At 39.0% G+C, this 27,962-nt stretch overlaps 1 protein-coding gene across 2 annotated transcripts in view; it reads left to right on the forward strand.

Moving 5' to 3' along the window:
• Window positions 1-2,321: 2,321 nt before the first annotated feature.
• The window catches only part of TBC1D19 (TBC1 domain family member 19), a 115,933-nt gene continuing 90,292 nt past the window's right edge, over window positions 2,322-27,962 (forward strand). The window contains exons 1-4 of one of the 2 annotated variants that reach the window (XM_054582020.1): window positions 2,322-2,537; window positions 18,275-18,347; window positions 19,300-19,345; window positions 22,072-22,147. In XM_054582020.1, the coding sequence (XP_054437995.1) occupies window positions 2,439-2,537; window positions 18,275-18,347; window positions 19,300-19,345; window positions 22,072-22,147 (294 nt within the window). In that variant the 5' untranslated portion in view covers window positions 2,322-2,438. Of the gene's footprint in view, window positions 2,538-18,274; window positions 18,352-19,299; window positions 19,346-22,071; window positions 22,148-27,962 lie in introns of those variants that run through there. The other variant, XM_054582021.1, reaches the window with a different exon arrangement.

The raw sequence follows: 27,962 nt of genomic DNA on the forward strand, positions 1-27,962 counted from the left end.
AGCTTTGCTAAATTGAATTGGACAAAGAGAATAGAGGTCATTCTAGAATTGTATTATACTCCAACACATCTGCTCCTATCTATGTAAGACACAATTTTTTAATGTTGGAATTAAGAATTTTTTTGGCTTGGGCATGCCTTCCCAAATCCAAACTTCTTAGTTGTTGCTCTATGACTGCAAATTGTTCTCTCCTTAAAAACACTTCTTAAAGCCTCTCTCTGTGCCGGGCACTTTCCTCTATGTCACTACATGTATTTAGTTACTTTCTATTTATTTCTTTTCAGTAGTACAGAGCATTAGTTTTATTTATGTTTCGCAGTTTTAATATTTAATTCATTCGCATTTACTGATGCTTTAATGCTAGGTAAATTTGTTCCTCACGCTATCTCCTCAGATGGACATTTTACCCCCTAGTTAGTGACGAGAAAGCGCAAACTCTTTGGGAGGGGACCCGGGAAGTCCTGAGGGCTCACAGCAGGAAGGGAGTGAGGCTGTTTTCTCCTCACCGCGCCTTTTCAGGCACCGCGCCTTTTCTTCTGTTCCACGGCTTCTTGTTCTTTCCCCTTTGTGACCTTTAACCTTCTCACCATAAGCATCCTTATCTTCTTAGCTATTAATCACTTCACCCTTTTCAGTCTCAAAATAACTGTCTTCATAGTTTTATTTATTTATTTTTTTTGGTTTAAATTGAGGTTTGTGCTGAGAGATTCATGAATGAGTGGTGTGTTGGGATGAAGATATGGGAAAGAGTTCAGGAGATTTAGGCCCTGGCCAGGGAGCTCAGTTGGTTAGAGCATCATCCCGATACACCAAGGTTGCAGGTTCAATCCCTTGACAACGCATATACAAGAATCAACCAGTCAGTGGATAAATAAGTGGAACAACAAATTGATGTTTCTCTCCCTCTCTCAGTTAAAAAAAGAGTTGAAGAGATTTTTCTCATCTGTAAGTTTGAGAAATTCTGACTTGTGGGAGAATGTTTTATAGAGAAATTACGTATTTTGTAGAGTCTGTCATTAATTGCCTTTTAGTATTTTCTTTTTCTCCTGACTTCCTCTTTCCAAAATTGTTTTAATAAACAATCCTGACCAAGTAAATTATTTGGAATCTGTAATTACCATTACACTATTTGGAACAGTGGTGTTATGAATGTCAGGGTGTTGGCATAGATGCCAGAGATCCAGTCCCTTTGAATGTCTATTGCTTATCTGCTCTAGTCCTTTGCTATTGAGAAGGTAGCCTTTGGGCCAGCAGAGTCACAATCTCCTGGGAGTTTCCAGAGATGCAGCTTAGTAGATCCCACTAGAAGCCTACTGAATTAGAAAATAATGTGCTTGTGATTCCTAAGCACATTAAAGTTTAAGATAGTTAGGCTAGAGTTTTTGCAGCAATCTTGGTCTGTTCTCTTGGAATCCTACCTTTGCTTTGCTTAAAATATATGCATAAATACATTTGAAATAAATTCTTGATTATTTTGGCAAGGTTATTCTCATGTATGTATTATTCCATAGGCCTGTCTCTAGTTGCCTTTGGGAATGTCATTCAGAATGCTCAATAAGTTGAAAGCTGAATGAATTCTTAATACATGATTAAATAAATGAATATATTGGAAGAAGAATGGAAAATACATCAGAAGACTGGAAGAAGAGGAATTTAGATGGTCCATTCCTTGAAGACTGGGGCAGTGTCTTAATCATTCTTGAATTGCCAATGCTTCCCATAAAAGTGATCAATAGCTCTTCCTGGTTAAGTTGTTAAATGAGAAGACCCTGCTTGTTTATTTCTGGCATAAACCCACAAAGAGTAGAGACAGGAGAATTGCAAACCAAATGGGGTGCTAAGCACAGTGCTAGGCACCTTCATAATTTTTGCCTCGGCTAATCGTCCCAACATCTTGTGAACTGGGTATCATTTCACAGAGACAAAAAAAAATGAGTTCTGAAGTTTAATTACTTCACCCAGGTTCACACAGCTGGTGTCAGAGTCTGAGAATTCTTGCAAATTGGCTGTGTCATTGTGTGCACAAGCCTGTTTCTGCAGGGATTGAAAGGTGGAAAAGGAAGGACCCTATACAATAAACACAAAGATAAACAACTTTCTGAGTTTCCCTTGTACATCGGAAGTGCTGTGGCTCTGAAGGAAAGAACTCCTTTTCTTGCTTTTCAACCACAGATTAAGCAGGAACAATGCAATGAAAACCTACCCTCGCTCAGGTAGTTTTCCGCCCTCGGAACGCAGGTGCTGGGACCGTCAGGCGCGGGGGGGACCTGAGAGGAACGGACGCACGGCCCGGCGGTTGCCTGGTAACGCCCGCTGGAGGAGTCCTAGCATAATAGGGTCCGGGAGAAGTGTCTCTAGCCTTAAGTGGGACCCCGCGTAGCCCGTTCTCTCCGCGCCAGCGGACTATCCCCGCCGCTGGGCGGGTTAGGGCAGGGGAAATGTTGCAGGAGGAGTCGGATTTGTCTCTCATTATTGCTCACATAGTCCAAAAACTCAAGGGCTCCAATTTGTACGCTCAGTTGGAACGGCAGGCCTGGGTAAGTGAGGCCGAGTGGGAAGGGACGGGGACGGGCGGGGCTGCGGCAATGCCTCTGGTCTCCTTTGGCATCCCGCTGACCTAAGCTAGAGCCCGCCTCTCGTCTTTCCCACTCCGCTCCTGTGCACGCAACACCCTCTCTTCCAGGTCCACTTGCTCAACCTCGCACGCGGGGGCATAGATTTTTAAAGAAGGGTGGGGCACATCACGCCTTTGTTGAGGCCAGAGAGACGCCAAAGCTGTTTATTCATATTATAGTCCTTTACATGGTCTAAATTTTTAAACTACTGGGATTAGTGAAAGTAGTTTGGACCACGCCTTCCCTCACTTTTTCTGTTCTGTTCGTGGATTTGGACCCCCAGGTGCCTTTTTGCTTTAGCATCAATCTATCACCTTGCACTCTACCCTCCCTGCGATAATTCACCCTCTATGTATCCACACTGCATTTATTGAGTATTTTCTAATGTGCTAGGTTACTTAATGGAGAGATTAATCAAGAGATCTTTTCCTTTTTGTGTGTACATGTTAATGTCATGTTAATGGAATTATACAGTATGTAAATTTTTGTGCCCGGTTTCTGTCATTTAGAAAAACGCTTTTGAGGTCCATTCATGTTGTTGGTATTTCAGTAGTTCTGTTTCTTTTTAATTTAAAAAAAATTTTCAATGACAGTTGACATACAATGTTATATTAGTGTCAGGTGTACAACATAGCGATTAGATATTTATATTGTCCAATATACCTTACAAAGTGATGACCCCGATAAGTCTAGTTCCCATATGAGTTCTGTTCCTTTTTATTGCTGAGTAATAGTTCATTGTTTGGGTAGCCTGTAACTTCTTTATCCATTCCATGCTTGCTGGGTATTTTTGGTTATAAAGTTTTGGGTTGTTTCCAGTTACAGAGGTTATGAGTAAAGCTGGTATATACAATCTGGTATAGGTTTGTGTTTGACTATTTGTTTTCCTTTCTCTGGCATGAAAACCTAGGATTAGAATTGCTGACTTGTACGATAAATGTATGCCTAATTCTATAAGAATCTGACACACTTTTCCAAAGTGGCTGTAGCATTTTGCGTTGTCATCAGCAATTATGAAAGTTTCAGTTGCTCTGCATCCTTCCTAGTACTTGATGCCAGTTTTTAATTTATTTTCTTTATGTTTTTCTTGTTTTTAATTTAAATTATATTGTACTGTTTATGCTCTTACCATTGTCCCAGTTTTTCCCTCTTTGCCACCCTCCACCCAGATCTCCCCCCCTTCCCCCGCACATGAGGCAATCCCCACACCATTGTCCATATCCATGGGACCTGCATGTATGTTCTTCGGCTGCTATATTCCCTGTGCTGTACTTTATATCCCCATGAGTATTCTGTAACTACCAATTAGTTCTTCTTAATCTCTTCTTTTTTGCCCATCCATCTGACCTCCCTTCCCACCTGGCAACCATCAAAACATCCTCAGTTATCTGTTTCTGTTCTGCTTGTTGGTTTATTTTGTCCTAAAGATTCAATTATTGATATATATGTATTCATTGCCATGTTATTGTTCATATTTTCTTCTTAAAGAAGACCCTCTAATGTTTTTTGCGTACTGGTTTGGTGATGCTGAACTCCTCTATAGCTTTCTCTTGTCTGGGAAGCTCTTTATCTGCCCTTCAATTCTAAATGATAGCTTTGCTAGGTAGAGTAATCTTGGTTGTAGCTCCTTGCTTTTCATCATTTTGAATATTTCATACCAATCCCTTCTGTCATGTAGAGTCTCTATTGAGAAATCAGCTGACAGCCGTTTGGGAGCTCCCTTGTAGTTAACTAACTGCTTTTCTCTTGCAGCTTTTAAGATTCTCTCTTTGTCTTTAATTATGATGTGTCTTGGTGTGGGCCTTTGGGTTTATCTTGTTTGGGATTCTCTGCACTTCATGGACTTGTGTGTCTATTTAGTTTAACAGGTTAGAAAGTTTTATTGTTATTAGTTTTTCAAATAGGTTTTCAACGTCTTGCTCTTCTCTCTTCTCCTTCTGGCACCCCCATGAGGTGAACATTGGTGTGCTTGAGGTTGTCCCAGGGGTTGCTTACACTATGATGATTTTGGGGGGGATTCTTTTTTCTTTTTGTTGTTCTGATTGCGTGGTTTTTCTTCCTATTTTCCAAATCCCTTAATTGATGCTCTACTTCATCTGTAATTTATTCTTTATTTTTGTTATTATAGTTTTTATTTCTGATTGGTTCTTCTTTATGGTTTCCATGTCCCTTTTGTATGCTGTTGAAGTTCTCATTAGTTATTGAAGTTTATTGTGCATCCTTATAACCAGTATTTTAAATCCAGCATCTAGTAGATTGTTTTGAACTATGTAGGGTGTTTGTCTCCATTTAGTTCAGTTCTTTTTCTGGAGTTCTGTTTTTTCGTTTGGGACATGTTCTTTGTCTCCTCATTTTGGCTACCTCCCTGTGTTTGTTTCTGTGGAGTAGGTAGAGATTCTATAACTTCCTGGCTTGGAAGAGTGGCCTAATGCAGTAGGTGTCCTGTAGAGTCCAGAGGCACAGCCTCCCCTATTACCCAAGCTGGGTACTTGAGGTGTGCCCACCATGTAGGCTGTGTACACCCTCTTTTTGTAGTTGAGCCATGATTGCTGTTGGCAGGTCAATGGGAAAGATTTACTCAGTCTGATCAGCTTCATTGACTGGCTGTGACCACTCCTTGGTAAGTGAAGAGAAGGAGAAAGAGGGAGAGAAACATCAGTGTGTAGTTGCCTCTCACATGCCCCCTGCTTAGGATCTGGCCTGCAACCCAGGCATGTGTCCTGACTTGGGAATAGAACCAGTGGCCCTTTGGTTTACAGGCTGGCACTCAATCCACTGAACCACACCAGCCAGGGCTGTAAGGATTTTTTATGTAAGAGACTCAAGTCCTTTATCAGATATTCATCTTGTAGATATTTTTTCCAGTCTGTGGCTTATCTTTTCATTTTCTTAACTGGGTTTTTCAAGTAGCAAAAAATTTTAATTTAATTTTGATGATACACATTTTTTACCAATTTCTTTTTCTATGATTTTTGCTTTTTTGTGCCCTATTTAAGAATCTTTTCCTAACTGTTTTGTTCTGAAACTTTTATAGTTTTAGCTTCTACATTTAGATCTGTGATCCATCTTCAGTTAATTTTTGTATATGCTTCTTCCTTGCATAGGAGGATAATTTGGGCAAGGTGCCATGGTTTTATGCTTGTTCTGCAGGGGCAGCCTATTCCTTCTTGAACACCTGTGCCACAAAAGAGGCCTCTCGGCAGTTCCCTGCTCTGCTCTCAGTCTTTTGTGTGGACACCTTTTGTTAGGAACGGACAACTTGTCTCCCAATGTGGCCATACCATTTTACATTCCCACCAGCAATGAGAGTTTCTGCTGTTACACATCTGTGCCAGCATTTGGTGTTTTAGATTTTAGTCAGTCTCATAGGTATGTTGTAATATCTCACTATTGTTTTAATTTGCAATTTCTTGATGACATATGATACTAAGTATCTTTTCATATGTTTATTTGCCATCTGTATATTGTCTTTGGGATGTCTGTTTGGGTCTTTTGCCCCTTTTTAAATTGGGTGTTTTCTTATTGTTGAGTTTTAAGAGTATTTATTATGTGTCAGACACAATTCTAGGCCCAGGGCATACAGCAGTGACTAGGATCAAGTACTGCCCTCATGAAGAGATGATAGTGTTACAGATAAATACAGGTCCACAGCCCCTTATCCAAAACCTGGGGCCAGGTATGTTTTGGATTTCAGGTTGTTTTTTTTTCAAATTTTAGAAAGGTAATTTATATATATTCTGTATGGTATTTAATGTCCCTGCCATGATCTTGCAGGAACCAGTAATTTTACACGTTCATATTTATGCAGTGAAATGTATGAATTTTCACACTCAGTGTGATAAACTAAGGACTATAAATAGACTCATGGAAATTCAGGTCAGATCAGATTTTGCCATCAAGTGAGTTCAAGTCAGGACAGATTTTGCCACCAATTCAGTTACACAGAACTTTGGTTTTCAAACTTCTTAGGTTTTAGAATTTCAAATAAAGGATTATGTACCTGTACTTACAATATCCAACCGTTAATTGCCTTAATGTAATAAAAAGTAGGGCAAGGAAATAGAAAGGTAAAGCAGGACAAGGAGATGATTACATGAGCTACTCAAAGACATGTGTTCAACTGGTTCTTTAGATAAATAAAACAACAGACCTATGATGTTTTAGATTGATAAAATTATAACTATAGATCTTTTAAAAGTAATGCAATCTTAGACTTGAAAAAATGTGATAATGTTGCCTTAGTTTATCCATTAGCTCAGACATTCCACAGAAACTGACTAACTCTTAAAAGGCAACTTTACAGTCAGCTTTGATAATGGACTTTTAAGCTACTGCTTGTTTTGTTACATGCCTTTATCATTTTAATCTAGAGGGTATTTTCCTGCACCAGGGTTTTCTGGACTGCCTACAGTTCGTCTGTGTGAGCACACTCAGAGAGTGCTAGAGCACTGTTGTCCAGCTGAATTAGAAAAACGAAATCACACAGAACATTTCCAAGCCAATATAAATAAGTTTTAGATTTCCTCCCTACCAGTGCTTCTCTTTTAGTGTTAGGATTAAACATCGACTCTTTTAATGTATCCTTTTATATATTGAAGTTTAATTATATAAGGTATTGGTATGATAACATGGACTTTCGTGTTTCTAGAAAGGGGTCGTTTCTGTTTCCTGAGTTACTTTGTTAAAAAGGGTTACATCTTGAAATTGCATTTGCTCACTCATCCTCTAGACATTAGAATAATAGCCTAAATCCAAATTTGATGTCTAGCACAGATCAGCATCGTTACTTTGTATCATGCATTATTTGTATTTAAAATGGATGTTGTGGTAAAACCTCAAATGTTATTTCCATTCCATTAAGTATTTAATAAGTCTTGTTGCTCAGATTGTTATTATAAATAATAGAATTGTGAAAGGAAGGAACCTGAAAGAAGATAGGCTTCGGAGAGAGAAGAGACCACGTGAACGATGGGACGCTGCCGTAAGTCTAGAGCTCCTGCGCGGCTCGCCGTGAGCGCTCTGGGCTGGACAACGGAAGAGGCTGTGTCCCAAACATTGTTCCTGTGTTCGTCGTTACCGGAAATGCCTTCCATGTATAGAGACCTGAGAGATAATAAAAAGCAGAAGAGAAACGGACTTTCATTTATTACTTATTTTAGGAAAAATAAAACTTATTGGCTTTAATGAAATACAATTTAATGAAATACATTGTGTGAGGCATAGGTAGATAGAACGTATGTTGGTATTGAAAAGCCCATGCCATGATTAGAGCTTAGTATTGTCTGGGTTTTTTTTCCTCTCTTTCTTTCTCCCTAGGGTGGGATTTGGCGTATGTGGTATGTACTAGGGGAAGCTCCTGATTGGACTGCTTCAGGTGATATGTAGATGAATAATTCAAGGACTCTGATTGAGTTTGGTGTGAACCAGGGAGTGGTATTACCCTTACGCATGCCTACCTTGGCTGTGGTCATGCCCTTTGATTCTGGGAAGTGAGACAGTGAAGAAATGGATAGTGGACAGGATTTCAAATAAGGAACCTCTTGTCTTCATAGAATTTATGTACTGGAGGGATAAGATATCTATTAAAATGTGGGTTTGTTGTGTGTATGTAAGTGTATCTCTTCATACTTTATTTCAGCGCCGAGTTACTTAGAGAAGATCACGTAATAGTCTTGAATTAGGTAAGACCAAGTGGAAATGAGGGGCAAAAAATTGATTAGTAAATGTGAACTGAAGACTGTTTCAGGCATAAAGTGTGTTATGAAAAGAGGCTAAGAAATAAGGATGCAGAATAAGGGGGGCTAAGACAGCCAGGCTGGCAGAGGAGTGGGTCAGCTTGGGGACGTCAGCACAAGAAAGCCAGTGACGGTCCGTCTGCAGGGGAGAGAAACCAGAGCAGGGCTCCAGTTACACAACTAGGTTGGGTAGGAGGCCTTGCCCAGGGCCGGAATTCCCAGCTGGAGACTAAAACTCCTCCTTGGCTACAGTGCATGTCTACCAGGGCTGCTAGGATTACAGAAACAGTTTTAGAAAGAAACAAGAGCATTAGGAAGAAACGGAGATACCCAATTCAACGTGTTTTAATGAGCCTCTCTTCTGTGGTGGTGATGGGCTTTTGACAGAAAAGAGGCAAAGTCCAAAACAACTATATTAATGATAAAAGAGTGTTTGGGGATTAATGTGACAAAGGACATTATATGATTTTTTAAAAATCACATTCATCTCTTAATTTTTCTGTGTATGTTTCTCAATGCATTGTGAGTTCCTTGGGAGTAAGGAAGGACTCTGTCTTGTTTTTCTTTTTATATCCAACAACTGACACATAAACAGTGTTCAGTTAACTTCCGAAAGAAGAATGCAAATGGAAAGGCATATACTAGGGATAAATGTACTGGAAGGAAACGGCCGGTGGGGGAAGATGGGAGTGAATTCCCAACAGAGGAACAGCAGTAAGGCTGAGCAGAAGGTTCTGGTGTAGGGCACTTCTAGAGAGAGATTACATAGGCTGGGTGGGACTAGAGTTTTACAGGATTGCAAATGTCAGGATGAATTTGCTTTTATTCCCTAGGCAGGGAATGCGGTCATGGAGGTATTTTGAGGAGGGCAAAGATGTGAAGGTGGTTTTTAGGAAGCAGAGGAAACTGTTCGCCTTCATTTTTTTTCGTATCCCTTCCCACAGGCGAGTGCTGTTCCACAAGCTCTCAGCGCGCGAGGGCATTCCCTTGCCTTTGTGCACTCAGCGTTTATGCCTTTCCTCCATTTTCAGTTTCTTCAATTAGAATTAATTGTGCCTTTCTCTAGGGATGATACCTTTGCTGTAACATTTTCTTTCCGATAGTGGAGTTAGTGTTTTGTGTTGGCTTTTTTCTTTTCCAGGCTAAAAGTTCCAGAGAACAAGGACAATGTCTTAGTCATTTTGTGTTCCCCATGGGGTTTTGCAGATGTAGATCTAAGGAATCTGCGGTGCCAATGCGTTCATTGAAAACATGTTATGGAGAACTTACTGTGGGGTAGCTATTGTGCTGCACCTTGGGGCGCAGGGGCGAAAGACACTTGTCCTCAAGAAGCCTATAGCCTAGTGCAGTGATTCCCCAGGTATGACCTGTGAATCACTGGTGGTCTGTAAGAGCCTTTCAGGTTAAAACTATTTTATACAATACAACACATAATGTATATAATGTACAATTCAATGATACCTGTTTTAAAAATAAAATTTTACTGTGCTGACATTTGTGCCAATGGTAAAAAGCAGCGGCAGCGGGTTTAACTGCAGGCATCTTAGCGCAGAACAGGGAGCTGGTACCGAACTGCACTCGTGAGTAGCCATTGTATTCTTCGCCACCGCCATTTACATTAAAAAAAAAAAAAGAGCCAGTTTTACTTGAGTGTCCTTGAGGGAACGCCAAACAATTATTAATTTAATTAAATCTGATTTCTTGAAAACACATCTTTTTAACATTCTGTTTGAGGAAATGGAAAGTGTGCTTACGGCACTTCTGCTACATATTGAAATGAAGATGATATTAAGAGGAAAAGCACTCCTCTAATTAATTGATTGAGTTACAAGTGGAACTACTTTTTTTTTTTAACGAAACACCATTTTCACTTAAAAGACTGATTGACAAACTATTGTTTATGTATTTGACAGATATTTTCTCCAAAAGAAGCAAAGTGAGCCTCACTTCAAGGAAGACCATTATGAGTTGCCAATGATAAAATTTAAACTTTAACTAAAAATTAGATTCTATAAAACTGTGTCCGCCACTGTGGACTTGATGGCTTCCCAACACTTAAGGACTTTTTGATGATATTGATGGGATGCTAAAGAATGTTACTTTTTGATACTGTTTAATGAAATGTGTCCACCACATCACTTAGTTAATATATTTGAAATGATCCATGCTTAATGTTACAAAACCATGTGTAGATAGAAGACTGATTCAAAATGGCAGGCAGATCAATATAGGTTTCTATTATAAAATATGAAAAATATATTGATATTCAGATTCAACATTGCAACTAATCTTTATAAAACTACTCGTCAAATTTTAGTGTACTATTAAAGGAGAATATCAACTTTATTAGAAAAGGATATTACAATACCCTTCCCTTTTCCAGTTACAGCTCTGTGTGACACTGATTTATTTTTCATATGCATCAATCAAAACAACATAGTGCCACAGATGGACTATTACAGTAGATTGAAGAATCCAGCTACCTTTTAGCAAACGCACTATCAGATTTTCAAAAATTAAGATAGTGTCTCTTTTTCTCCTTAATCTTTGTTTCTGAAAATACAGTTTTTTACATAAAAATATTTATGTTACTAAATAATAAATAGGTTTACATTGTTATTTTAAAGAGTTAAATAATTTTTATTGTGGTAAAATAGCCATAAGAGGTATGATGTTAACCATTTTTCAGTGCACGGTTCAGTGGCATTAAGTACCACGCACTCACACTGCTGTGCGAGCCCCGCCGCCGCTGCCTCCGACGTCCACGCCATCCCAGACTGAAGCTCTGGACCATCAGGCAGTGACTCCCTATTTCCCATCTTCACAGGCCCTGGACCCACCACTCTGCTTTCTGCCTCTAGGAATCTGACTATTCTAGGCACCTTATTATAAGTGGAACCACACGGTACAGTAAGTCCTCACTTAACATCATGGATTAGGTTCTGTGATTTTTAAATTAAATTACGAATACTGAAACCAATTTTAGGCTAATTGACATAAACAAAAGTTAAATTCCTATGGCACCTCATCAGTGTTGTAATGAAATGGGTAGAACATTGATGTTTTTTTGGTGACCTGTTATATTTGTTTTCCTTTGACTGGCTTATTTTACTTATAATGTCCTCAAGGTTCATTCATGTTTCAGATATGTCAGAATTGTCTTTTTAATGGCTGAATAGTCTTCCATGGTATGTACATACTAGTTTTGTTTATCCATTCATTAGTCTGTGGACACTTGGGTTGCTTCCATATTTTAGCTATTGTGAATAATGCTGTTATGAAATTTAGCATACAAATATATGTTCAAGTCCCTGCTTTCAGTTCTTTTCAGTGTGTACCCAGAATTGGAATTGCTAAGTCATATGATAATTTAATTTTTATTTTTTTTGAGGAACTGCCATACTAATAAGCAAACAGGTTTAATTGTTCTGTTTTAATTTTTAATGCTGTAAATATCAATGGATGTAATCCACATAAACAAAAGGACTCTTAGATTCTTAATAATTTTGCAGAGGATCCTGAGACTTAAAAGTTTGAGAATCAATGGTCTAGTGGAATGAGTGAGGAAGAGAGCTCAGTGACGAGGTGACTGCTGTAGAGGACACGCTGGACAGGACTTGCTCAGAGAAGAATGGCCAGAGTGATAAGGAGAATCTGTCACATGAAGAGAACTTGGAGAACCTGGAAATATTGGTGACCTTGAGAAGGGAAGCTTTTAGGAAACACATAATAGCTATCTTTGAATATTTATAGGTGTCTCACAGAAAAGGAATTAGGCTTATTTTCTGTGACCTTGGGGTGTTGGTGACAGACTTTAAGGGGAGTCAGTTTTAGCTTGTGTGTGTGTGAGAGAGAGAGAGAGAGAGAGAGAGAGAAAGAGAAGAGAGAAGAGGAGAGGAGAGGAGGGGAGGGGAGGGGAAGGGAGGGGAGAGGAGGCAAAGGAAGGGGAGGGGAGGCGAGGGGAGGGAAGAAACATTGACCAGTTGCCTCCTGTATGAGCCCTGACCAGGGATCAAGCCTACGCTCTAGGTATGTGCCCTGACTGTGGATGGGACCTATAGCCAGGTGGGTTTGGTGTGTGGGACAATGGCTTCAACCAACTGAGCCACCTGGCCAGGGCCGGAGTTTCTTTACAGAGTAGTTCAAAGACGGAATTGGCTAGGGTAGAGATGTAGTGAGTTTGTAAGCGGGAAAGGTGGCTCAGAGTGTCTAGGTCAGAGCTAGAAAACGACATGGGAGGCGAACCAGTCAGTAAATAGTTGACTTAGAAGAACTCCATAGTCTCTTCTAACCCTGAAATTCTATGATTTTTTAGGCACAAAAAGATGAAGTCCAGGCTTAGCAAAGTGGCACAGCAAGACAGGGAGAGGATGGAACCTCTTTCGAGAGAAATAAAGAAGCCTTAGAATCCTTTATGTAGACCTTCTTATGTCCTAGTCTGTACTTCATGGAATATGTAGCCTCAGTTTACCTCTCAGCTTCTTTGACCCAGCTGTTACTTCAGCCACTTTACTTCTCTAGTTTCCTTTACTCACTAAGTTTAGAGATTTAAGATGGCCAGTGGTCAGTGATTTGGATTAAGACTGTTCTGGCGGAGGCTGAAAGAGACTGGAAATGGGGGGGGGGGTGTGAGTGTGTGCGTAAGGGGGCAGGGGTGAGGATGGTCATGTGTTTTCAGAGTGTGGAATGGTGGAGGATGTCAGACATGTTAACCTAAATAAGTGGGCGAAGGGTAAATGCACACAGGGCCAAGGCCGGAAGTGTGCGGCACACTCCCTTGCGAGACTGGGTTTCTGATCATATTCTTTGCCAGCTCTTACGTGAGCTAGAGGTAGTTTGTTCAAAAGGAGCCTTCACTTCTGTTGCAGATATTTTAAAAACTTCTACCTCCATTCACTCCTTCCCTACCAATCTTTTACATTTAGTCCATTGCCATGTGGGCACATTTATATTTTATTACACAACTTTAACTTAACACTGGATTTCACAGCCTAAAAATAACATTGAACAATTTTCTATTTGGATCTCGAAATAACCTAGTTCAGTTGTTAGTTTCCCTGTAAATAAAAAAGAAAATTGAGATACAGAGAGTTTAAATGACTTGACTGAGATAATATATAAGACTGAGAGATGATTCCAGGTCTTCCAGTACTAAAGCCCACTCCCATTTAGTCCCAAGTGGTTTTTAAACTATGCTCTGTTACATCAAGGATTCTGAAAATGTTCTATTCATTTAAAGATACTTGATTTAAAATTCTATTAAGAAACAACACTCTTTCAAATGCATTGTTATGTTGAATACGTCATAATCTGCTAAGGCACTTCCAAATGAGCCTGTTTCTGGGTAGCTCCTGGGGGCGGACCCTCTTTTCCATGTTTCTGTATATGTTTGGAACACTTACAAATGTGTCATCAGTGAGGAAGGGTGGGATTTTGCACTGGTCTTTCAAAATATTTGGGCTTGGGCATGTCCCCTCATGGTCCACTGTGCAAGCGGGGACATTGCTGCGGCGCGTGCGTGGTGGTCGGCGGCAGCCCAGCAGAGCGCAGGGGCGCCTGCTCAGCAGGAAGGCCCTCGTGGTGCCCGCTGACGCCCGGGACGGGTGAGCCGGCAACGTGTCCTGTGCTAGTAGCACCATGGGATGCATAGTTTTAGTAGTTACAACAATCAGAAGCTCTTTGTCTGATTTTTGTATTTATCATAAACAATTTTAGTGATTTGTTTTCAAAATAAAAATTTTCAACCGCTCTCTTTCGATTTCCCACAGCAGTTTAATTGCTGAGTGTGCTGAGATTGCCAGGAAGGCGATTAAACATGCAAACACTTATCTCTGGGAATCAGGATTTTTCTTTATATTAAGCAATCAAAACAAAATACAAAAAAATTGTATATTGAGGCTATATAAGAATAAAGCTGTATATTTTTAATGTTAATCCTACCTTACTCAATGAGAAAAGGCTCTTTGTTCTCACTGTCTAGAAATATCACTTTCGGTGTGTTTTCTATACGAGGGTTCCTACTAGGGCTCCTACTAGGGCTCAGATTTCATTAAAAAAAGTGTGCTGCTGAAGTAAGTTTGAGAACTGCTGTGCCTTAGCATCTTGCCCTCCTGTCTCTGTCCTGATTTTATTCTCAAGTTTCTTGAGATATTTTTAATTAGTTGAGATGATTAGTTAATGTGATTTGCCTTTGATATAAAGAAGTATATTGAGCCCTGACCGGTGTGGCCCAGTTTGTTGGGCATCGAACTGCAAAGTGAAATGTCGCTGGTTCCATTCCCGGTTGGGGCACAAGCCTGGGTTGTGGGTTTGCTCCCTGGTTGGGGTGCATGAGAGGCAACTGATCCATCTTTCTCTTCCTCTCTTTCTCCCTCCCTTTCCCTCTCTCTAAAAATAAAATCTTCAAATTTTTTTTAAAAGTATATCTAGGAGGCGTAGCAACTTGGAAGTATTGAAAGTGTTTAGAAGTGATTGCCAGTTTCTCTCTGAAGTCCTTTAAGTTGTATTCCCTCTGAGTCATTTCCAAACACAGGATTAGTAAAAGCACACCTACCTCCTTTTGCCATGGTGCTTTTGAATAAAGAGCAGGGTTTACAGCTTTTAAAATCCTAGGAATAACAGACTAGAAGACAGTCTCTTTAGTTAAACATACTTTTTATAAAGTTCCTTGTTTATCTGAGAGGACATTTGTTAAAAAGGATATAACATGGTTTGGTCAATGTAATTTTGTGAAGCAACAGCTAATGCCACGTTGATACTTGGGATGCAGATGAAGACGATGTGGTCTTTGCCTTTGAATTTGGCAGTCAGAAGGCTGAACAGGTGAGCTGAAAATCACAGTGCCACCCAGTAAGCGCTATGATAGAGAAGCAGAACGTACCTCTTTGCAGGTGTGGGTGAGGGAAGTAGGGACGGCAGGTCATATTTGAGGGATGTCCTGGAAGCTAGTAGGTATTTGCTAAGGTGGTGAGGGCGCACTCACGTCCGAGGGAAAACATGAAAAAAGCCTGGAACCTGTAACATGTTTGACAGCTGGGGAGTCAGGGAACATAGCTGCCTGCGACTAAGAAGTAGGGTGTGTGTAGGGAGGAGGTGTAAGAGAAGAGAGGGTGTTGTTAGTGCGGTGGAGGAGAACCTTATGAATTTGGGGAGAGAAGTTGGGATACATAGTGAAGGGCCAAGTGTGCCTGCCCTGGTCCAAAGGTCCAGCTTCTTGTGTATGCTGTGGAGATCTATAGCCAGGAAAGACTTAGGGTTTAGGAAGAGCCACTGGAGGATGGACTGAAAAAGGGAGAAATTGGTTCACTTCTTTAATAAGCTTTTATCGAAGCATCTGCTTGTGGAAGTAATTACTCTAGGCACTTAGGATACAGCAGTGAACAAATACACAGAGAGATCTGCCCAGTGGAGCTTACCGCTGCTAGTGTAGCCAATATGCCAGTCAACGCAGGAAATACAGCAATCAGGTAGTAGAATAAGGGGGTGTAAGAATGGGAGTGGTCGGCAGCTGCAATCTAAATAAGGTGGCAGCGTGTCCAGTTCAGAAGCTGTTGCAGTGACCTAAATGAAAAATGATGACGACTTAGACTTAAGTGTGGGACCTGAGAATGGAGAGAAAGAATAGATTGAGGGGCATATTTTTCTTTTTCGCTTTTACCCCATTTATCATAAAATAAAACACAAATGAAACCTACACAAAACAAATCTGTAATATAATGAATTATAAGATAAATGACCTTGTAAAATTCACCCTGGAAAAACAATGGAATTTTGCCGGCCACGCCAGAAAGCCCTGCGTGTGCCCCGTCCCAATCACAAATCCCTCCCCAACAACCTGATTTTGGTAATCACTTTCCTGCATTTCTTGATAGTTTCATTAACCAAATGTATATCCCTAGACACTCTTAGTCTTGCCAATTGAAAAAGGTTTTTGATATGCCTTTTAAAGTGTGTAAAAATCTACAGGTTTTCATGGGCGTGGACGACCGTGTGGTGATTCCTGGGGGTAGGAGGCACTCGCAGTACTAGGCGGGTATAAGGGGACCAAATGGTAATGGGAAGAAATGCAATGGAGATCAAATAAAATATATACAAATTTTAAAAATCTACAGGTTTCCTCTCCTTCCCTTCTTTTTCCTTATGTTTCATCTGAAGAACTGGGTGGTTTGACCTTTATAATTTCCACATGCTGGATTTTTCTGATTGCACACTCACGGCGAGGCTTAGCACGCTCCTCCGTCCTTTGTATAGCTTGTAAATTGACGGCAGACTCAATGTGCAGGCAGACAGCTTGTATATTGGAAGCAAATAATGTCTGCTTGCCTTTTGCAGTGTCAATAGCTGTTTCTGTTCAATGCCTAGAATTAATAATTCATAGGGGTTGCAGAATGGTGATATTCTAATTATAGATAGCTGATTTAGTTATTAGCGGGAATACTCTAATAAGGAGACATTTCTTATCTACTATTTGGTTACCCAATGGTACAGTTTGCAAAGGCAGGAAAAGGCAGTTTTCTTTTATTTACCAGTTTTCAAGGTAATAAGTTGGTTCCCTGTCATCCTCAATTTTTATTACTTTGCCTGCATTTCCTCCTCAGTGTGGCCTTGTCTGGAAAGGGTGCCTGGTTGGTCAGTTTCGAGAAATCGTTGAGTGCTGGGCTGCTCTGGTCTTTTCAGACTTCATCTGCTGTATTGGATTAGGCAGAAGCCCTCTCAGTTTCAGCTCCTGTTCTAAAATTGGCTTTTCATATGTTCTAGCGAACACTTGTTGGCCCTTTTGGAGTTCCGCTGGTTTTACATACCTCAGATACCTTGCGGCTTCCCTCCGCCTCCCTCTTCACAGATGCTAATGCCGTGCGCCGTAGGTCTCGGGTCTGTCGATTGTTCCTAGCTGCTTGTATTTTAGGCTTGTGGGGGATGTCTTATCACCAACTTTTGTTGTAAATGTTTTTCACGGGATTTTGGTCTTGCTATCTACTTGCTTGGTCTGTTTTTATGTGGAAATTAGGGAGATTAAAAAAAAAAAAGGCAGTTTGCTGCTGCTAATGCCATCTTCCCTGAAATGGGTTGAATCCCAGAAGAGTTAGAGTGGAACTGAGAATACTCAAGTTTAACTCAGAAGATCTGTGGATAGCAATTGCATGGATGAGGATTAAAAAATAGAAGAGAAGCAGCAAAGTAGTAAGTGGAAGATAAGAACAATGTTCTTATTTTGTAGGTTTGAAATGCTTAGGAGATATGCCTTCTTGATAAATAGGCTTCTAGAATTTGATCGAAACAACTAAGTGATGAAAGATCAACACATTGAAAGTAACAAAAGCCATTATAAGTTGGAGAATTACTATTTTTGGTAAAAACTACAGTATGAAAAATCAGTAGAATAAAAAGCTTGTACTTGAAGGTGAAAGAGACACTGATAAGCATTTGTGAAATACTAGTTTCACATATTTTCCATAAATATGCACAACGAATGCAGGTTCACATTGAGCAGCCATCCAAAGGCACTGTGCAAAAATCCATTTTGTGGATGCAACTGGGTTTTTGGTCATTAAATGTAGATGCCGTATATGTTGGGTATAATATTAAGAGAATGAACTTATGAAATCTCAGTATTTTTTCTACTAGAAAAATAGATGTTAAATATGCATAAAGATGAAAACCCTAAATGGTGTTAAATATGCATAAGCTACACGTTTTTGAATTTTGACTATAGTGTACTACCACAGATCCTCTACTTTAAGAGAAGGTGAAAAAGTCTTCTCTCTTGTGAGCTTTTCCAGTTAATTCTAAGGTGCTCTAACCTCAAAGGGGAGTTTTTAAATAGTTTGTGCATTTGGACACTCCTTTTAAAATTTTCATTAGCATTAAATATCAACCCAAATGAATTACTTTTGACCTCTGTCTTTTTCTTCTTTCTAAAATTAGGCCAGTCTTCAGAGACCTGAGATTAAACTTGAATCACTAAAAGAAGATATTAAGAGATTCTTTAAAACATCAGGTTTGTAAGTTGCTTTTTTCCTCCTAATTCTTTAAGGCAAAATAAGGAAATACTTTATTTGAGGGGAGTATTTTATCCCCAGCCATCTAATTACTCTTTCAGAATTGTGAGACAGTGGTTGGATAGGTTTCTATTTGGGAAGAATGAAAACTTTCAGACATTTCAGTAAAATACTGTAAAAATTCAGGGCCACTGGGGGAATTGCTGCTTCACATTAATTAATTTTAAGTACTATTTACCTTCTGGATCAAAATACATCCTGAATATATGAAAAATCGCCCTAGTTACTGAGCAACTTTTACTTTTTTGTGGCTTTTTCTTTCTACACTTATTTTCCCTCCTCTTTCTACCCTTTCAGTGCACAAAAGAAAATCTTACTTTTTTTTTAGAGCAAGAAGATACATTCCCTGTTCTAACCTTTGCTCATGGAAACTGAGATGTTAAGTCGTTTACTTACTCAGAAAAGTTCACGTAGTTAGCAGCCAACATAACTGCTCTGACTGGTGGCACCTTATGCCCCACTTCTGTGCTTCAGGAGTTTATAGTGAACCGATTGCTTGTGGTCTGTGGTTGCCAAGTCCCTGCTGCTGCTTGCCTTTCTCTGGAAGAGCCCTCCAGGCACTAGTGGTACAATAGCTAAAGACTTCGGCATTCATTGAGTGACTGAATGGTAGAAGAAGCAACTTTCCCTCCCATCTTGAGAAAATGGTGCATTAATTGTACTTAAAAAAATAACATAATATCGATAGCTTGGCTCTTCAGCGTCTGCCAAGGGATATAGTGAATGCATAGGAACTAAATCCTTAATAACACTTTACACAGCAATTGGCAGTTGATAAAGTTCTTTCACAAATGAATATAATATTATAGTTTTAGTGAGATACATTTTTAATTGTAATTTGTATCTATTTTTGAAACTAATGTTTATATATTTTATTTTTTTAAAAAACAGGTTGGGAGAAGAAACTTCAGAATGCTGTTTATAGTGAACTGAGTGTGTGAGTTTTTCCTACCTCTGTTGAAATACTGTTATCTTGAGCTATTATTTACTTTTAAGTACTGAATACAGTATGGCTATATATACTCATAATATTATTTCTCATTAGTATTTATATGGCATTTAAAATTAGTTAATACTTTTAAAAATTAGAGTTTTGCCTCAGAAATAATAATGACTAGGTAGAGTTTTTTATAGTACCAAGAATTTTATTTTAAAAATTCATTTATTCAGTGTGATTAGGGAGTAAGATATTTCTCACAAGTCATCATTTCAGAAAACTGAAGCTTACCAACATTGTTTTTATTGTTGCCATTTTGGATATTACCCCTTTTTTTGCATATTTCTCTTTACAAATGACCATTCTGAACATAATTAATGTTTTTGGAAAAATTGATATTAAGAACATCAAACAAAAGCAGTAAACTTTTTTATTTCTATGGACTTGTCCTCAGCATCGGTTGAGGTGTATAGCACTATTTGTCATTACAAGAATAGCTCTAAAATGTTAGCTTTTGTAGCTGTTTCCTGCCCACCATGTGCCAGCACCATGCCAGGTGTTGGGAATACAGTGGAGAACGAGGAAGGCAGTGCTTGGGGCAGAAGGGAACTGCGGGCTCGGGGACCTCGAGGGGGAAATGTGGCACGCTGGAGGAACAAGAGCTGAATGGCTGCATGGTGCAGGGCGGTGGAGCGTGGTAAAGGTGTTAGATACACAGGCAGGAATGAGCGTCATACCAAGGCTTTGTAGACTGGATCCTAATAGGATTTGGGTGTCAATTTCGAATTTTAAGCAGTGTAGTGACATGATCGTATTTGCATTCCATTCATCCAGCCACGCACTGGTTATCTGGTATGCCGCAGGCACCATGCTGGACGCTGGGGCTGCGGTCACAGGTGAACAAGGAAGACGTTGCTCCTGGCTAAGAGCCGGGGAATAGGGTGAAAACAGTGTGGAAGCAGGAGGCACTGGTTAAGTGTCAGACGGATGCACGTGGACAAGAGATGCTTGTTGTGTACACAGTGTTGGTGGGCGGACAAAGCCGCGCAGTACTTGGAGGACTTAGGGGACAGGCCAAGGAAGGGGTCAGAATGAAGCCCAGGCTCCTGTGCCCTGCTCCTCTCCGACGGCCTCTCCTCCTGTGAGTGCGCTCAGGTTTCAGTCCTACATTTCTGTTTTAGTAAATTAGACATGATTACTGTTCACATGGAAGGATTTTAGAGTGATACTTAATTCTAAACCACATGCCCCTTTACAAATGATATACTGAGCAGTATGAAACATAGTTTTTAAAACTATCTTACATTTAGGAAGTACTGAGGTATCTAGACATTATCACATATTTCCTTTGAGAAAGATGATTTATTTAGGTACATGGAATGCAGATTTCAATGAGAAGAGCAATTAGCTAGAAATAATAAGTGAAACTGTCTTTAAATTTGGTTGGATAGGTTGTTTTTTGCTGTTCTGGACATGTTTGTTAGGGACATTTGAGCCTTTTACACATAGATTCCAGGACAGGCACAAGTGGCTTGGCATATCATTAATTAACCCTCCGCATGCTGAGGTCCCACTTTGGATGAGGAGTTTCTTGAGGATTCAGTGTATGGTTCTTGATTATTGGGACATGGTTGCTTTGCTATAGGTACAGGTCCTGTGACAATTTCAATAGGAGTTGTGTGTTTTTCTGTGAAAGAGATTGGGACCTCTAAGTAAATGTCGATCATGCTTTTCTATCGTCTTATTTGTAATTTTCTGTCACTCTGTGCTTTGATCATTATATTCCAACCATTCTGGTTTTTTCTGATTTTTAAGCATTCCAGATGTTTCCACCTCAGGGTCTTATGCTTGCTTTCCCTCTGCCAGGAATATGCTTCCCAGATCTTTGTATGGTAGGCTGCTGCTTCCTCCTCGTGTCTTAGTTCCGATATTAGCTCCAAATCACTTCTGCCTCACTACCCTGCTCTCATTTTCTTATGACGCTAATTACTCTCTGATGTTATTCTGTTTATTCATTTGTTTTTATAATTATTGTCTGTCTTTCTTTACTAGAATGTCGGGTATCTGAGAATAGGAGATATTGTCTTAATTACCACCATATACTTCTTATTGCCTGGAATGGCTAAAAAAATCTGTTGAATAAATAAATGTTTTCTTAATAAAAACAATACATTTTGAATATAAAATGTGAAGTTACTTAGAAAACAGAAAGATTCATAAGACATTAAAACATTTTAAATTTTATTAAATTTGTGAATTTTTGTATTACATATTAAAACATGGTTATTTCAATAGAATATTATCCTTTCAACTATGTAAAATATGTAATCATATGGAAAAAGAAGTTGGGGAAATGAAAATAGTTGCTATGTTTGTTGGTAAGTGAATGGATGTTTTCAGCCTTATAAAATTTCTCTAAATGTTGTATTTCTGTTAAAATTAAGTTATGATAATTTTCATGAGCATTTACAAAGCCAAATAATTTTTTAAATTACTTCAATTTATGAAATCATATTATTATGCAGTTTAATAATTAATTAAATTGCTAATCTAAAACTGCAATACTAGCAGGATAACAGTTTTGTTAGGCTCTTGCACCTTGTGTAAACACATATAAGTGCTAAGAAGTAATCTATTCAATATTTCACTTATAACATGGCTCCAGAGGTAAGTAATTTCTAACCAAGAGTAATGTACAATATTTAGTTGCCTCTTTCTGTCCCTAGGTTTCCTTTACCTAGTCATCCTACAGCACCTCCTGAACATCTTAAAGAACCTTTGGTATACATGAGGAAAGCACAGGTTGGCTATTGTTCATTTTTAATTTTATTTTTCCATTTCAAGTTATATAAGGCAGAGTAAAAGGTCCTTATTGATGTCAGAAGTATGTATTATTTATTATATGAAAAACTTGGTAAGAACCAATGGAGTGAGGTGAATAGTATTTGAATACTCTTCCTCTTTACTTTCAGTAACCAAGGATCAGATCTATTTTAAGTAATCCTGAAAACATTGAGTAGAAAAAAATGCTATGTACCACATTGGCCTGAAGTTTAAAATATGATAGAAACATTATGCAGTAGTTGTTTCTCATGCTTCGTGATATTAAAGGAAAGAAATAGGAATGAACGGACACACTGAGGCCGGTGTTGCTGATAGTGTCTGTGAAATATATTCTCACAGCAGGCCATTTACATACTAATTATGTTCTTTTGCAGAACTCAAATGAAATGCTATCTAAAATCGGCTGAAAATAACTAAAAATAACTAAGAGAATGAAGTAAAATAATATAAACAGAAAAACTGTAAAAAGCTGTTAAAAAAGAAAAGAACCCCTGTCACGAGTCCCTAACTCTAAACTATCCTTGGCCTCGGCTCGGCCCGGTCCGCCCGCCTGCCAGGTGGCCCTGTTTGAACCTCACAGCGCTGGCTTGGACCCTGTGCCTGCCGCTGCCAAGGTGCTTGATGGATGTGATCGAGTTGGTCTTCTTTCTCGATGAGCGTCTCACAGATTATTATGGAAAATCTCAAATATGCGCAAAAGCAATCCCACCGTCCACCTTCAGGGATCATCATGGGGCTTGCGCTGCTCCTGAGAAATGCTCTGCTGTGGGCAGTTACCGTGGTCCCCAGCAGTGCGTGTTAGGCAGATTTTTATTTATTCAAGCTTTATTTTCATTTAAAAAAAATCTCGAAATTAGATTTGAAAGGAAACAATATAAACAAAGAACTTGGAGATATTTGAGGAAATCTGTGTCATATTTTTATCTCTAGGTTGTACCCTAAGGCTAGCAATCAGACAACATTTACTATTGATGTGTCATAAAACATGTTCATTAAATGATATATGTGTGAAAGAATTGTTTTATCTTTTGCTGTAAAGATGTAAACAGAAAAAAAAGGGTTAGGTCTAATTATCTTTTGGTGAAATTTGAAAATTTCCAAAGGATTTAGAGAAAGTATTAGTTTTAGCATATTAGGTATGGTAAACAAACACAAAACTTGGCCTCCTATTGTGACTGGAAAGACGCGATAGGTAAATAAGAAGTCCGCTCTTACAGGCCGCCGCTAGTTGCTGAGAAGACATAGGGATGGTAAGTGTATACAGTGTGAACATGTATGGAGCTTCTCTCTTTTCTTTCCAGACTTACCCACTAAATCAGAGGACAGCTCATTACACCCCATGGGCCAAACCTGCCCTGCCTCCTGTTTTTCTATGGCTGCAAGCTAGGAATATTTTTTCAACATTTTCATTGAAACATCGAAAAAAGAAGAATGTCTTGTGACCTATGAAAATTATATGAATTAGTAAAATGTTTTATTGGAAATAGTCTTGCTCATTTATTTACATATTGCTTACGTTTGCTTTTGCACTACAATGCTGGAGTTAAGTAGTTGCAATAGAGATGTTATGACCTGCAAAGTCTAAAACACTTACTTGTTTGCCCTATTACAGAAAGTTTGCCAATCCCTGCACTAAATAGTTCATTTTTTAAAGAGCAGGGACTGTACATTTCTATGCTCAGCATCCAGCACAATGCCTGCCCCACACAACCAGTTTGGTGTCTGCCTGTCTTCTTATATTTGTTCCCCAGTCATCTAGTTCTTTAGTTTCCTGTTTTATCGGGCGCTCTCTCCTCTTTGCAAGGAAAGCTACCTAGTCTGGGTCGCAAAACTACCATTCCACCCTGTTCTCCCCTGCACCTCATGATATTTTGTACCTTTAGAATTTCGTTCTGCCTGCCATTCCCATCCTCAGCCTACGGCTACGTCTACTGTCTGTTTTTTCTCTTCTCCCGAACTGTTGAATACTTAGGAGGAAAATCACACAAGTTTTATGCTTACCATTAATTTTTACTAAATCCATTTATTCATCTTTCTGTGGACTCTTTTGCTGCCTGTCTATCCCTTTATGATTCATTATTTATTACCTGGTTTACAGTTAGGTTTTCCCAAAGATTCTCCATTTTTGTGTAGCCTGAAATTCTACCTCTGTCTCACTCTTTGAAACACCTGCCACTTAATTTTATTAAGAGTATTTAGGTCATTTCACTTGAGTTTCCATAGCTTTCCTCTTTGCTGCTGCATCTTTTTTTGGCTCCACTCCCCTGTGATCATCTATCCACTGTGCATGTTAGATCAAGCTCAGCACATCTAAAACTAAGGTTATGATGTTATTCCTAAAATGAGTGTCTCCTCCTGACTTTCCTATTTCTGTTGATTGGTCTCCATCATCATTATAGTAATTTAGACATGAAATATCTTTTATCTCAGTTTTCCATATCCAAATAGTCACCAAGTTTTATAAACTATAAATTATTCCTTCCCATGTTCTTAAAGCCTTCTATTCATTTCCGCTGTGAAGGTCATAGCGGTCACAGTGACCATGATGATGATGATGATGATGATGACTATCTTGTATTCAGTGCTTGCTTTGTTTTAGACATTAATTAACATCCTTGCCTTATTATAACTTCCACCTCATAATTCTTAATGAGTCTCTTTCCCTATCGCCTTCTGTAATCTCAATACAATTAACTTTAACTTCAAGCAGATGAACCTTCATAATGTATCTCACTGCCTTCTAAAAAACTTTTAGTGACTCTCAGCAGCCTAATAAATGGAGTTCCTACTCCAAAACCCAACATTTAAGAAGTTTTACTGTTTGTCCCCAGATTCTCCTTTCGCTTTTACCAGTCTCTGCTGTCTTATAACTGTCCTGTGTGCCCATCCAAGTGAATCATTTTGCCTTCCCTCTTGCATCTTTGACACTTTTCTTATTTTATTTTCATGTCACGGAAAGCCCTTTCTGCCTGATTTGCATTATGAAAATTCTGTTTGTTTTGGAAGGATCAGCTCAGATGACGTTTCTTCTCTGATGTTGTTATTGTCCCTGATGAAAACTATCTCTCCCTCTTTGGACTCTTGTAGGACACAATCATTTTATGGCCCTTATCACAAATTACATTACATTATAGTAATTTCTGTACATATCTTTCTGAAATCTGTTATGTCTTTTGAGATCACTAACAATTTAAAAACATTTTTGTAGACCCATTATATCTAGTATAGCAGGAGCTTAGTAAGTTTATGTTGAATGACTAGTAAAGGTATTTGCTATTTCTTCTATGAGTGATTACAGTATTCACTTAAAAGATATTTACTGAATGCCTACCAGGAGAAGACACTCTGCTCTGCGCTATGGAGATTCAGAAATAACTTAGATTCTGCCTTTAGATTACTTTATGGTTTAATAATTGAAAAAAGACTTGGACACAGGTAGCTGTAATGTAAGGTAGGGGTGTTGTGTGCAATAGGGGAGGTGGCTCGGAAGTTTTCTAGGAGCACGCGAAGGAGCTGGGGACAGGTGGTTACTGATCAGGTTGTTCTTCAGAATCAAAAAGAACTTTAAAAATTTCAGTTACTGTTTCCTTCCCCTTTTATTCAGTAACATGTGGGCAGAAAATATTTTGAAACAGTACCCTGGAAAATTTTAATTCCTTTTTTTTTCTGTTTGTTTTTTTTTTAACAACACAGTTGATTATTTTACAGTACAATTGCTTATTCCAGCTGCATCTTAGTCACATTGCAATTTTTTATTTATTTTTTCCCTTTTTCTGAATTATTGTTGTTCAGTTACAGTTGTCTCGCCTTTTTCTTCCTTCTCTCTCCTGCCTTGCCGCCCTCCGCCAATCCCCTGCAGTCAGTCCCGGCCCCATTGTCTAGGCCCATGAGTCCTCCATTCATGTTCCTTGACTTGCCCCTTCCCCTTCTTTCCTCCATTACCTGCTTCCCCTTCTCTGATCACTGTCAGTTTGTTCTGTATTTCAACATCTCTGGTTGTATTTTGCCCATTTGTTTGTTTTGTAGATTAGGTTCCACTTATAGGTGAGATCATATGGTGTTTGTCTTTCACTGCCTGGCTTACTTCACTTAGTTCTAGCTTGTGTCTTCAGAGTTGGGATGCAAATCAGCTCTTGGCAGTTTTTTGGCAAACTGGATTGGTATTTAATTTCCTGGGCCTGAAGGGGGAAAAGGGCTTCTTATATTGCATCAGGATTTCCCTGAGTATTTTCTGCTGAACTCTAGCCCTGAGATACGCCCCACAAAAAATGGTTCCATGAACAAATAAGTTTGGGAACTGAGGCACACACTGCTTTCCTCCTGGTGAATCACAGTTTATTTTATTATTTTTAACAGACTTTATTTTTTACAATAGATTTAGATATACAAAAAAAGTTTCCCTAGATCCCATATCAGTTTCCCCTATTACTACCATTTTATATTTGTAAGGTACATTTGTTATCATCAGTAAACCAATATTACTATTTATTATTAACTAAAGTTCCTACTTGATTCAGGTTTCCTTAGTTTTAACCTGTTATCCTTTCTCTGTTCTAGGATCCCATCCAGGACGCCACATTGCATTTGGTTGTTATGTCTCCTTAGGCTCCTCCTCTTGACTGACAGTTTTTCACACTTTCCTTGTTTTGATGACTTTGAGAGTTTTGAGAAGTACTGGTCATGTATTTTGGAGAATCTCTCTCTGCTGGAATTCATCTGATGTTTGTCTTATGATTAGACTGAGGTTGTGGGATTGTTTTGGAGGAAGATCACAGATGTAAAGTGCTATTTATCAATATGTTCATCTCCTCGTGTCAGAGCGCACACTGTTGACATGATTTATCACTGTTAATGTTGACCTTGAGCACCTGGCTGAGGCAGTGTTTGTGCGGCTCCTCCACTGTGAAGCCGCTCCCTCCCCTGCTCTGCATCCTGTGCTCTTTGGGAGGAGTTTCTGTGTATGGGCCACACTTCAGGAGGAGTAGTTCAGCGCCATTTCCTTGAGGAGGGATTATCAGCAAATTATTTGGAATTTTTCTTCATGGAAGAGTTGTCTCTCTCCCTCTTCCCTATCTATCTATTTATTTATTTATTTAATTTATTCATTCATTCAACCACTTGTATCAGTGTAGGCTCATGGATATTTATTTTATACTTGGGTTTTAATCTAAAACTCCTTAATTTTTTTGCTTACAGTCTATTCTGACATGTTAAAGGTTCAGAGAGGTTTTGCAGTAAAGAAACTGTTTGCTTTCATTTAATCCAGCGTTGTTCAAACTTATGTGACCAGGAAACCCTATTTCCATGTAAAATACCTTGGGAACTACTTTGCTACACCTTTCAGAGAAAGCAGTATTTGAGGAAACTGATATACAGTATGATAAATTTAAGTTCATGAGTTTTCTTGTGAAATAACACTAGTAAGTGCATATAGCTCTAATTATGTGCCAGGCACTATAATAATGCTTTACAAGTATTCACTCACTTAATGTTCGTAACAAGCTTATGAGGTAAGTCACTCTTAGGATCTCTCATTCAGCGTCACAAAACTAGTAAGTGGAAGAGCTGGGATTTGAACCTGGGAGTCTGGCTCTAGATGGTATTCAGCCTATTTCTCTACCCAGTCCAGAAATCCCCAGGCAAACTCAAGATACGCTATGTGGTTGAATTTACTCTGTTCTCTCAACCCAGTAACCTGAGCAGAAATGAGAAATTTGTTAGTTTTACATGATTTCAGTTCTCATCCCCTTCCTAGTTGGTCTTTCTGCCTTCT

Source organism: Pteronotus mesoamericanus, unplaced genomic scaffold (genome assembly GCF_021234165.1).
Source record: "Pteronotus mesoamericanus isolate MK-2021 breed Mesoamerican mustached bat unplaced genomic scaffold, CSHL_Meso_final contig_68, whole genome shotgun sequence".
In the NCBI taxonomy this organism is placed as follows: domain Eukaryota; kingdom Metazoa; phylum Chordata; class Mammalia; order Chiroptera; family Mormoopidae; genus Pteronotus; species Pteronotus mesoamericanus.